We start from the raw sequence: 13076 nt of genomic DNA, 5'->3' as shown, positions 1-13076 counted from the left end.
GACCAGTGGCTATACAAGATGATTAAATGATAAGGGGGATTAGTTTTGCTAGAAATCATATGGTGTGGGGTTTGAACACGTGAATAAAGGGCGCTGGTGGGACACACACTTGAAACAGCACCAGCTGGAAAAACAAGTCGTGCTGGAGCTGTGTCACCACCTACCTGTGGCGGTGTACAGCTCTGCATCTGTTCTTGGCTGGCTGGGTGGTGATTTGAGTAATGCACCAACCCAGGGTCACCTGAGCTGTATGCACTCGTCAATTCCCTTGCAGGCATCAGGAAGGGGCACAGAGCTCCGGAGCAGCGTTGTTTCTGGTGGCCATTTCCCTCGGCAAAACCTGGGTGGGAAGGCCAAGCGGGTCGTGTCCCTCACACTGCATAAAAGCCGGGGACTAAGGAGCTTGGTGGGAGTGGGAGACATGCAGGGCAGGGAGTCAGGCAGGTTAGAGAGAGACAGAGATGTCTGAAGCAGACTCCAGGAGGGAGGATCTGCAGAGAAATTTTAGCCTTATCTGAGGGCAGGCAGATCTGCCTGCAGGCCAGGTCCCTCTTTCACGCCATGCCAAGTTGCTATGGTGAAGTTCAAGCAGTGCCTTGCTTTGTGAGAGCGACATAGGGCATCCTCACCTGCTGGTGGGCATAGCAGAGGACCTCTTTGTCCCCAGCACCATAGGAGCTGCTGAGCAACCTCTAAGGCAGTGGGAGAACACTGAAGGCCCTGGAAACCTCCCCTTGCCTTGCTGCTTGACCTCCCCAGAGGGTGACCAGCAACACTCAGACAGCCAGGAAGGTGCTGGAGGCTGCCAAGGGGTGCAGTGCTTGCCCTCTGTTCTCAAAGAGTTTCATGACAGAGGTGAGGCGTGAGCTGTGACCAAAGGTAGAAGACCACAAATGACCTCATACTGGTCAGTACAAGGAGCTGTTCAAATCCTTTCTCCACCTCTCCCTGCTAGGACATTTCTGTCCGAGGAAGATAGGGTATATAAAGCAACAAGTGCTACCGTGTGACTAGTCATCCAGAGACAGCTTTTGTTCTAAACTTGTAAAGCTTTTTTTTTTTTTTTTTGGAATGTAACCCTTTGTTATAAACTTGCTATTTCAGCTTTATATGATTTTGGGCCTATTTCATCATTACACATAATCCAAGAGAAACCCGGATGTTAAGGAGGAGCCCGTACTTGTAGGAGTAAGCTACAACATCAAAATCTCCTGTGATTACAAGGAGTGCTTTAATGCTGAAGTGCATCGGAAGCCGGAGTCCTGCAGATACTTGTCAGGCTGAGAAAAATGTAACAGCACTGGTTGGACTGAAAAGCTGAGCTATCTGAGATCAAAACTGTACCTCATCAGTGCCCCTTTTAAAGTGATGTGACACGACTTTACACATACACACACACAAATGTTGCTTGTTCGATTCATACGGGAGGCTGGGTATACTCTGTATAATTAGGACTAATCTAATTACTTAGTACAGCTGGGGCATATATATTGGGTACCTTTCACCTGATTCGCAAAGATAAGGGCACGCTGAAGACTTACAGAAGTATGTCTGGATGCTGACTAGAAAGCATTTGGTTTGCCAAGAGCGCACTGCCATAATGAAGCAGAAATTCAGGTGGAACAGGGTATAAGTACTGCAGGTACTTGAAAACCACCAGTTCGCTTTTCTGATGACTACTATGCAATTAGCAATGTAACAGAGCTGCCTGCTGGAAGGCGTAAGATGTAAAACTTGTTTCGGATGCCTCTCACGTGACATGGTAAGGGCAAATCCCACTCACTGTCTGCAGAGAAAAGCACAGACGACGAAGCAATCCATGTAACATGGGGAAAAAAAATGTTGCTCAGCCTGTTGACATTAAAATCTCATTGTTCTTGCTCTTCTTCCCTATGTTTTAAGAGCCGTTTGTGTTATCTTGCAGGAGGGTAAGTCTTAGCAAAGCGCCTGTTGCATGATACCATGTTGTAAGAACATGCCTAGCCTTATTCTGCAGAACAAACCAAAAACTTGCGGCAGCATCGTGGGTTAAATAAGAGTACTGCCTAGGGCTGCGTTGTTAATAACTGCTCTTTTTTTTCTTTTTCTTTTTTTTTTTCTTTTTGTGCTTTTTTATTCCTAACAGAAAAACCAAGCACTTGTGAGTGAGAGTTTCAGGACTGAGAAGTATATTTGCTTCCAGTGTTACAGAGCTGATCTGCCTCTTCAAACTCAATGGAGAGAGGTTCCCTCCTCACAGCCAGAGCCCTAAATCTTTCCCAGGAGAGCTGGGAGCGACATACAGCTCCTGCTTCAAATGCTCTGCTTCACACTCTTGTCACTCTCTTCACAAGTGCTGGTGTGTTCTGGTTCAAAGGTGAGGGATCAGAAGTGCTTATGCTGACTCTCAGGTCTCTGAGGACGTGTGCCGTTAGCCCTGACAGGCAGGCGTTTGTATCTAGTGCTTTTGTTTTGGCCTGGCCAGATCTTAGCAGAGAATTAATAGGACTTTCCCAGTGGGAAAACGTGCTGCCTAAGGCATCTCTGAGGAAGCACTTCAGTGTTCTGGTTACCGGTCAAGGTGTTGTAAAAAATCGCATTTCCTCCCTTCTGTGAGCAAACCTCCACCAGGACAGTCATCCCATACCACAGCTTTTGCTTTCAGCAAGCAGGCATTTTTCAGCTCCTCTGATTCCACCCAAATCCTTGCTGTCAGTCACTTTGGTTGCTCTCTGAATTTCTATTTGTCAAGCTGCTCTACAGCAACGGTGTGCTCAGAACCGAATGCAGCGTTACTGAATTGCCCAGCAAGTGAGATTCCCGTGTCTCAAACTATGTTTTCCTGATGGAAACCACTGTGGGTTCACCTACTGTCAGTACCTTGCAACCCTACAGTTTTCAGTCTCTCCATACACTCACTGGTAGTACAGATTTCTCTTTCAGCTGCTGGCTTGTATGAGGTCAAATACAATTAACTACCTACCTATAATGTCTAAATAGAACCTATGTTTTTTCTCCTCAGATATTGACTGGGTAAAAGTCAAATTACAGTTTCTCTCTCTATCCTCAACATTAGGACAGGGTGTGGGTCACAGACATAAAGGATTCACTCACTCATCAATGCGTGTGACTAATCTCTGACCCTGATCACATCTGACAGCCTTCAGTGTCTATTTCAAATGCTTTAGTAAAAGCCAAAGGATCAGTCTCTAGAATTCCCCAAATTATTTGTAATCATCAACAAAAGAGGTACCTCTGATTACTAAGTTGTAGTATTTCCCCGTTAGCACATCCCTACTGTTTTAGTACTATAGTAACTCCATCAACTGACTCCCTTACTGACCAGTAAAGCAAATTATCTGGACTCCCGCTATGCTGCAGAAGGCTTACATTCCACAAATATTTTCTCACCTGCCTCTTAACAATAACTGCCGCCCCCACCCCATTTCACGTATTTATTTTACATAGATTTCCACCATCTCAGTTACCGATCTCACTTCAGTGCACCTGTACTAATAGGCCTTTTGTATTTCCTTCCCCTAGATGTTTGTGGAAGCTCCTTTCCTTATCTTTCTGTCTCTTGCTAAATCATTCTTGTTGATGCCTTTAGCTTTACTCTTTATGGCTTAAACCTAGTCAGTTGATGATTCGCAGCGCCTCCTACTCCCAGAGCAAGGCTCCCTCACCTCTTTGCAGCCAAACTACAGAGCACATGACTACAATGCTTAACTTGTAAGACAAAGTTATGTTTTCTGAGGCTCTTGTTTTTCTCTTCTCTCTTAATAGCTCATGTTTTGACATCTCCCACCGCTGCCAGCAGGAGGAATGAGGGCAGAGTGAATTCCCTTTGTTATGTACCGGGTTGCTTCCTCTGCTTGGGCAGCGGAGGGCATTTCTCCGGCACACAGCCAGGCTCTAGTGCTGCTGTCTGAGGATTAATCCACGATCTCTTGGAAACCAAACTTCAACTAATTCTTCAACTTAGTTGTTTGTACCACACTGCAGGAATTTCAGTGACTCATAAATCCTGTTATTTCAAAGTTAGGGAAGTGCTTGAAAACATCACATGGAGCTTGATCGTTCTAGCCTGCTTCCCAGAGCAAGTCCTGCCAACCATGCTGTGTTACACCTCCGTGCTTGGGCTTTCACCTCGTGTTTCCTGTTCCAAAACAAGGCACAGTAAATAAAATGCATGACTGCTGCCACCCTATATGTATTTTTGGATGCCAGATCACAATACTATGACTTTCTGGAGGGCAGCCCTCTAGCAAACAAAAAAGCAGATGTGAAAAGGAGAAGTTAAGGCAATGAAAAGATCGAAGCTGAAAGGAAGGTATTATTTAGCTTTCTTTGTACTCTTAACCAACTCTGGTATCAAGTATAACAAAAGCAGAACAGGACAAACTGCAAAAAATGAACTAGAGAGCAAATATTGGGAAAGATTGCTTTGATCTACTGACAAATTGTTGCTTATTTTCTGCAGTTTAGTAAGCCCATTAGAGCAAGACTATTTCTTTCTATTCTATCCTTATCTCCGCTTCTGCAGCCAAACAGACAGCTTGACTTTTGCTAGCGATGTCATATCGCCAATTCTTGTCTCACACTCTTCTCTGTCATCTTTCTAGATGCTCAGAAGACCATTTGGGATAAAATATCCAGCCTTTAGTATTCCTGTAATAGGCATTGTTTCATTTTTCTTTGCACATGAAGAGAGGATCTAAAAAAATAATTGTTCAAAAAATTTGCTCAAACATGAATTTTTATTTATCGTCATCTAAAGCAGGAATACCTCCCTGAACCTTTCTCTTTTCATTTTTTACAGCAAAGTGACCTAAGACTTCCAAATTCCCTTCTTCCCTTACATCCCTGTAGGATAGGATGATGTTTGAGACCATCTAGCCAATGTTGTTAATCTGGGTACACACAACAGGTTAGTCAGATTTTTCATGGTCCTATTATTAATTAAAAGTGCTTCGACTTAAATAGCCCCTACACATTTCAAGGCCTTGAAACATCTTAGTGCAGCGTAGCTGCAACAACCTGCTGAGATACTAAGAGAGTGTAAAGGTTTTAGACAGCTCATCGCTTAAGTTTGAAAGTAAGCTGCTTTAAGCTTTTCCATTGCACAGCAGCAGCACTGAGGTGCAGAAGCTCAACAATCTTTCACTGCCCTTGTGTATAAAGATACTTCAACTTAGCAAAGATAACTTTAGTATTTGTCAGAGCATCCTTAACTGCTATTAAGTCCCGTCCCCCTCCCCCCTTTTTGTCCATTATTATTTTTTAGTAAAACTATTTCAGAGGATAAGCATTAAGGAAAAAGATGAAGATAAAAGCACAGGTGACTTCAAAATCATTGCTACCTTAAATGTAAGCCAAAATTACCCACAGTCTTCTAAAACCATGCCAGGGGATCCTTGAGGTTGTCAATGGGACTTCAGTCTATTACACCTTTACCCCTAAATATGCTCTTGCCATGCTAGAATACTGCTTTAATATAGCAACAATAAAAAACGTTGCAGGAACTTAAGCAAACAAAACTTGTAGCTTTCTGATACACTTGGGTTTGAGAATCACTAAGGCTTCACAAATGAAATACAGGAAAGGGTATACGATAGACCAAGCTTAGGCAGCTATGGAATTCATCTAACAAGCCACACTTCGTTGTTGTTGTTGTTAAATAGTACGCTTTTACAAATGTGAGTTTAATAGCTTCTGTACAGTTGTGGATTTTCTGCAACTCCAGTTGCAACTACATAATGGATTTTGGTATGTTCCTCAGTTCCTTTGCCAAACGCTGAGTAACTGGCACAAGTGATCCAGTGCTAAGTGAGCCCTAAAAGATGCACATTTCTTAATTTGAACAAGTCTTAGTACTGCTCCGGAGACCCTGCTCGGAAAAACACGTTTCATAAGATTTAAATGGGACTCCAAGCCAATGTATCAGTATTTTGTTTGTGGGTTGTACAAAGCCTGTACTGGTTCATTAACAACAATAACAAAAACCACATGCCTTACTTCATCTGCAAAACAATCACCCAAAAAGTTTAATAGAAGCAACCCAGTACTGTAACATAACACATGCAATTTTATGGTTCGTGTACACTGAGCACAGGGACTGAGGAACTCCCATTTCTACTGGAGCAGAATGGCTGCAGAGTGCCTACCCATAGCTTATCATCCAAGATCTTGTATTTGTTCATGCTATTTTAGCAAGCCGTCTTCCTGCAACAGCCTTTAAGTAGGAAACACATTTAAAGTGAAGTTTTAAGTAGGACCACGAGTCCACAGCAAGATCTGAAATGTTATCTTTGACGTTAAAGAAACAGCCAATTGATTCATGTATATCATAGAGTCATTTTTTTGCTTTCCTGTTACATAAGAGGTTAAATGATTTTAAACCATCAATAGGAGTGCGTGGCCAAGAACTAATATTCTCTCCACCTGACTCCAGAACCTCCTTTAGAAAATTTCTGACCACTGCTTTATAGCATCTTGGCAAAATACATACCCTCATAACATCAGTTCAGTATAGGTAGGGCTAATACATGCACCCATCAAGATGTGAGAGACCCAGACAACCAATCTGCATCGTGTCAGGTAAATGTAGTAAGTAGTTTTACAATTGCTGAGAAGTTTTATCTAAGATGTGTCAAAACAGCAAACAGCAAGTTTCTTATCCTTGCTGAATGCTTTCAGGGCTGTCCCTCACCAAGTGTACGACATTAACGCACGTAGCATGACCTCAGGCAGAACAACCAACAAAACCTAAATTGTATCAGCTGGGAAAGGGAACTGACTCCGGGGTCACAGAGGTCTCCTGTGCGGTCTGTTCCTTCCCTGCCCAGCCACAATTATCAGAGGCTGCGCGAACCCTGTAAGTAAGAGACAAAAGGCAAGGTGGTCCAACAAGCAGGCTGGCACTGCATTAATTTCTTTCTAGCATTCTATTCACAGTAGCTGTGAATGCCACACCAAAGCATTCCTGCCTTTGACAACAGGTTTTTAATACACGTTTTGCCCACACGTTCGCAGTACAGAATATAAAAGGGAACTTTTACTAAGAAATTTTATTTTCAGTAGCTTATTTCATGGATATAAAAAGTCAACTCCAAAATAAATACAGAATGAAAAAATTCGATTTTAAAGCGTTTATTACTGCAGAAGACTGAGATGAAATGAAAATTTATCTCAGAGAGAGGCGTTTTAATTCATGACTCAATCACAAAATTGTGTATTTGAGGTGTCACGGAACAGCTACGAAAATGTGTAATTTCAGAATAAACGTACAAGTCTTAAATATTTAAAAGTTCTAGTGGTGGTGGCTTAAGAGGTATCTTTCCCATCATAAACCTTTTTGCTTCAAACTGTTTCAACTCTTCTGCTGTTAATTCACTCTTGGGTGTAAATAACTTATCTGCTGTACCGCTGTTTGTGAGTGCAGAAGGCGCCGGTGTTACGTTATGTGCAGAGGCAGAGGCAGTCTGACCAAATAAAGTACTGCTTGAATGTGAGGGGGACGCTTGTGCTGCTGCACTAAAAGCTCCAAAAGCTGGAAGTGGAGTGCTGCCTGAAGAGTTCATAGTAGAAGAACTGCCAAAGCCTGAAAACCCAGAAGTTCCAAAACCGCTGGTTGTTTCGGAAAGCTTAAATGAGAAGGAGGCTGCAGAGGGAGCTGATGGGCCGCCAAAACCAGCAGGATGGGAAACGCTCGTGGAGGACATCGCACCAAACGCGGGAGGACTGCAGCCAGCAGAAGAGCTCCCAAAAGCAGGGGTGTTTCCTGACGAGGCACTGAGGAGACTGGAACTTGTTTTAAAGGAGAAATTGCTGGCACTGTTACTGCTGCTGCTCACAGGAAAACCTGCAATTATAAACGCATTTAGAATGGAATTTAGAATTAGATATTAGAATAAACGCATTTAGGATTTAGAATACACCTGCGATACTAAAGCACTGCTCTATTTCAGTCCTGCAGAAGAAAACTCAAAAAATGTTGGTTCTTAATGCAGGAACTTACTTGACACCCCAAAGCTGGATGTTTGCTGTCCTCCAAATCCAAACGAAGGTAATGGCTGCATGACCGCGTTCTTTAACTCAGAGAGCTTTAAAAATTCAAAATATATAAATGAAAACTACATTCCAAAGCAGGCAAGTATCTTTCAGTAATTAACAGGAAAAACAGAACAGCTGCACCATTCAATTTAACACAACTTAGACAAAGTTAGACACTGATCATTTTCACTAATTGCATGCAATTGCAGGTATAAACAAACTGCTTTGAGGCTATTCTCTGTGAAACACTCCAGAAGTACAAGTATCTTCACTGACAGGAAAAAATTTGATAAGTTGCAATGACCAAACACCTCTCTGAGCTCTCGTTTTCATCTCATCTTTTCTAGTCTGTTTTATTTGTGCCACTGCTGTGGCTTAATCTGCTCTCTGACCTCGACACATCTAGTCTTCTGTGCTGAAGTCCAAATCCCACCTCCTCACCTTCAGCCCTGGACATACCAAGGGGTCTGTTCTTAAACTTAAACTTTAATGCACTTCAAGCAGACTTTAGCTTGATCAACTTACTCTGTCTCCCTGATTATTTAATATTGGCTTTAACTGTTCCTGAGCATCCTCTTCTAGATTCACAACTGTTTACCAGCTTCCCAAGACCAACTAGCCTTCCTGTCTTCCCATTTTACCTAAACACAGCTTCTCTTCTGTATCAAATACGTATCAATTTCTCATTCTGGCATTACCAAAATGCTCTATTTATCCTAAAGTGGCCTGGAGGACAATTCTGTTCTGGTCTACTGATTACGCTTCAGAAAAGCCATCATCAGCACAGGGGAAAAAAGGTGGGGCTGGCTGTTTGCACACTGCTACACATGCACATGACCCAGACCCATCCTTAACGTACGGTTACTCCCACGTGGCTTGCAATGACGACATTTTCCAACCCTGGCTGCTGCTTTGCTAACATCATCCTAACTCTGGAATCATCCCGACTCACTACTACTTTCCTTAGGTAACTAAAGAGTTTCATTTCTAATCCAACTTGCAAATAACTCACTGATTTCATGATTCCAGAGACGGGTGGATTTGACACCCCAAACTGTGTTTGAAGACTTCCACGTTCATCTGACTCACGCAGCGCTAAAGCATTCACTCACACTTCTACCACCAATAAAAACCACACTGAAGCAGGGACGAGGCAGTTCTCAAACTGCAGTTGTTCTCTTACGCAATTCCTCCTTCCAGACTTTGCAGTTTCTCTACCATCTCCTGATTACTGCCAAGACCTTCATACTGCCAGTCAGCCAAACATTTTCATGCCAGGCGTTTTTCCTCAGAACGATTCACGTATCCACCATTGTAACTGCCGCTAAATCTAGGAACCAAACTTTTTCAGGTCTCAGGTATTTAGTCGCAAAAAAAGGATGCCCTAGAAGAATCATGTGTATTTGCTTGTACAACAGTTTCCTGAGATCTTCAAAGCAATACCAAGCACCTATTTATTTTTTATTTTTACAAAGCTGTGCAGTTAAACCCTTTAATAACAGCTAAAATTTCTATGGAATATTTGCAAGATCTCTTCATTAAAAACAAGGTGGCATATTACAACTATATCTTAGAAATCATTTATTTAATAGCCTTTTTAACAGAAACTATGTGAATCTTAAAAAAAACACCACAAAGATTTGCCGAAGATTAAGCAAAAAATGACATCAGAAACAGAAATATTTTACCCTTCATTAACACTCACCAATGCTACTTTTGTCGATGCATTTAAAGCCTTCAACTGCAGCAGCCTGTCTTTCCACTCTTTCGCTAAATGCTGGACAGAATTTAACTAAAACGAGGGAAAAGACAAGCATGTTTTTATTATACTTAATAAAATGGAATTAGAGTGATCTGATAATAAACTGAAAGAAAATTTCTAGAATTAGAAAAAGTTCTCTTTTAGCTTAATGAAGTTTTTCTTTTCTTTCTCAAAACTTCAAGGCGAGGAGCTGAAATTTTTATTAACCCAGAATTCCTTCAATTCTCCTACTATTGCCCTTTAATTAATTTATTTATTTATTTATTTTACACTTTACGCAACAGTAAGATTAAAAAATGTCCCAGAGCTTTCCCAATCTAAGCTCTACCACTGTCTGAAACAATTGCTTGCAAAAAAAAATACAAAATATTTGAGTTTTAAGTATAGAAGACTAAGCTTTTCTATTCTTGTTTTTTTCATCTGTCCTGTTTATGTATGGGCTCACTAATTAAGCTGAAGTCCTAAGATTTGTCTTAGTTTCTCCCACATTTTCAGGAAAAAAAAAATAACCCCTTTCAAAACACAGAAAAATTTAGAACAATATAATAGTATCATCCTAAAATACTTAGCTTTGCAGAAATTAACTTTCTTAATTTAAATCAGTCCCTTCAATATGATCCGACAGGTTGCTGCACAGAACATACGCAGCAGTAAGTAGTACTTGTGTCTGGATAACTGTGATTAAAGTGTTAAATAAGAAACCCCAAAGTGATTAAATAACTTATTTTTCAGGAATTTCTAACTTGAATTTCCCACATTTAAGTTTACAAAACCACCCTATTTGAAGCCTAGACTGACAAAATTTTCCTTAAAAAACTAAGAAAGTATTCTGATGTCCCAAATGCCTCTAAGAGCACAGCACTTAACCTTTTTGTAACTAAATTTCTTAATTTTTCAAGAAGATCTTGCATCACGAACATCAATAATTCTTTTGTGTCTAGTCACATGCTGCAAGATCACATTATTTGGTATCAGCTCTTATACAACAGACTGGAAAATTCAGATTTTGACCTGGTTTATCAACAGAAACACATGCTTTGGATACTTGAATATTTTGTGAGGACTGTATCATATAATTGTCGGAGAGATATAAGAATTTATGGCAAAGCACTCAGACTAACAGCTATTTTTTTTTTTTTACTATTTACTGCACAGTAAGTTAAAAATACTTTGGTATTCTGATAATCTCCTCGAGTCTGGTAATCAAGTGAGTCAAGAGTTGCCACCCGAAGAAAAGTAACAAGTCCTATAGTGAAATAAAAAGCCAGTTGTTTTAAAATACTTACATAGGTCTGAGTGTTATTGTTTGCTCTGCAGTTATAACACTCCAGACGCAATTCTTCTGGTGAGATATCTTGAAAGCCTGTAAGAAGATGAATAATCAAAAATCTCAAAGAAAATATAACTTCCAGTCACCCTCTCTTAGTTAGGATGAAACGGGCCTTGCTACACCATCTGTGATAAGTCAGTTACGGTTTGTGTTGCAAAAAAGATTAATAACAGAAGATGTGAGTATGCAAAATGAATTTGTCATAATCCAACATTCCTTCCTGTTGCATCACAAGGCAAGCGATCACCTTGCAAACAGTTTTATATACATATAACAGGTGTGGATAAGTATAAGGAACATTTTAAAAAGTAGCAGCGTACAGCGACACTACGAACATTACCTACCTGTAATATTAGGCTTGTCTTTCATAGGTGAGTAACATGAAAACATCCATTGTCCTGAGGATTCCCAAATTTCCATGTCTTTCACTATACATTCACTAGACAACAAAGCATAAAAACAAATGAAGGAGAAACTAGGCAGACAAAAGAAAAATACCAAAGTAGAGTCAAATTCAAGTACCTAAAACCACTAAAATTAAGTTTAACGCTAAGTAGGACACCAAACTGGATGAACAACAGAAGTACGCAATTCTCTGTGGAAAAAAAATGCACTCGTTCTGCAGGATACGCGTGTCCCTTCAAAGCATTTTACTGTATCATCCAAAGTACAGAGTAAAGCAAGTAAATTAAACCAGGTCTTCAAAAAAATCCACACGATGTATGTTTAATCCCTGGATGGCATATGCTGTCGCAGGCTACTCCCTGAAGCTGCACATCACCATGCACTTTAGAACTTTCTCAGTATTAGAAGATATTACAATGTGAATGAATATGCATAGTATTAAATAGCAAAATTCAGTAAAGGGGGAGGCAATAAGAGAAGTGCTCTATATATGTGTTTGGAAAAGAATCAAAAGCTTAAAGCTTTGGCAGAAGCACAACAATAGAAACTACAGCAACAAACTGAAATCCAAATGTAAACAAACAGTGAAAGGTTAAAAACTGAAGTGGAGAGGCAGATTATTACACAGTAACAAAACATTACGGGCACTCAGACGTTTGTAATATAATACACGTCTTAATTTCTCCTTCCTTATCCTCCTGTCTGCACCTTAAGCAGCCAACTGTCTTACCGGTACCACAGCCGGCTAGCTGCCCTGCCCAGGTTCAAAACAAGGATCCCTTTCTTCCCATGCTATCACAACTCAAGAGAATTGAGGGAAGCAGGGCTTTCTGTGCTTCTCCTACACATCCCAGCTACCCTCCTCGGGATCACACCCTCTGCGTTACCCAGTAAACTTTTAGCTCGCTGCAAGCGCTTCCAAGGAGGCAGGCTTATAACTTACAGAAGTCTCTCTTCTTCATCTCTGTAGCCATCACCGACGTTTTGATTGCTTAACGCGGAGAACCTGTTCTGAGAAAAGTCCGCGCTCCTGCCGCCGCTGCCGGACGACCCCAAATCGGAGGAGCCGAACAATCCTCTGCCCGGATCTCTGCCGCCACCCCACGCGCTGCCCTTAAAGGCAGACGGCTGAATAACGTTGGTGTACCTCTGGTTTGCGGCGCCCCACCCTCCTCCTCCTCTGGCAGCGCCTGCTAACGGAGAAGCACAGGTCTAAACCCCCTGAAGGCACCCAGGTGAGCCCGGCGCCCCGCTGCCAGCAGCCCCCTGCCGCAGCCGGCTCCGGCCGCGAGGAGAGGCAGCGGTTGCAGCTCTTCCCCCCACCCCCCCCGCCACCGGCTCCCCGCTGCCCCGGTACCTTGGTGGCGCCCCCCGCCGCCGCGGGGGTGCTCGTTCCAGCACTTGTCGCCGAAGCGGCAGCGGCCCTGCAGGAAGAACTGACAGATGGCCATGGCCGCCGCCACCGCCGCACAACCGCCGCCGCCGCGTCACGGCCGGGCGCCGGGGAGCAGCGGGGGCTCAAGGGGGGAGGCCCCGCCCCGCGGC

At 42.2% G+C, this 13076-nt stretch overlaps 1 protein-coding gene across 2 annotated transcripts; it reads right to left on the bottom strand.

Moving 5' to 3' along the window:
* Positions 1–7119: 7119 nt before the first annotated feature.
* NUP42 (nucleoporin 42) lies at positions 7120–13051 on the bottom strand. 2 transcript variants are annotated; one of them, XM_040546702.1, is made up of 7 exons: positions 12889–13051; positions 12475–12724; positions 11471–11565; positions 11083–11159; positions 9740–9826; positions 8000–8084; positions 7120–7843 (listed from the first exon to the last, which is right to left on the bottom strand). In XM_040546702.1, the coding sequence occupies exons 1-7, from the start codon at positions 12980–12982 to the stop codon at positions 7275–7277; spliced, it is 1257 nt and encodes a 418-aa protein (XP_040402636.1). In that variant the 5' UTR covers positions 12983–13051; the 3' UTR covers positions 7120–7274. The 2 variants fall into 2 exon arrangements, with proteins under 2 accessions (XP_040402636.1, XP_040402637.1); XM_040546703.1 differs by having other exon boundaries at positions 12475–12721; positions 12889–13050.
* Between the last annotated feature and the right edge of the window lie 25 nt (positions 13052–13076).

Source organism: Cygnus olor, chromosome 2, assembly GCF_009769625.2.
Source record: "Cygnus olor isolate bCygOlo1 chromosome 2, bCygOlo1.pri.v2, whole genome shotgun sequence".
Classification (NCBI taxonomy): domain Eukaryota; kingdom Metazoa; phylum Chordata; class Aves; order Anseriformes; family Anatidae; genus Cygnus; species Cygnus olor.
The sequence above is the reverse complement of the archived record's forward strand: the minus strand, read 5'-3'. Positions and strand labels throughout refer to the sequence as shown.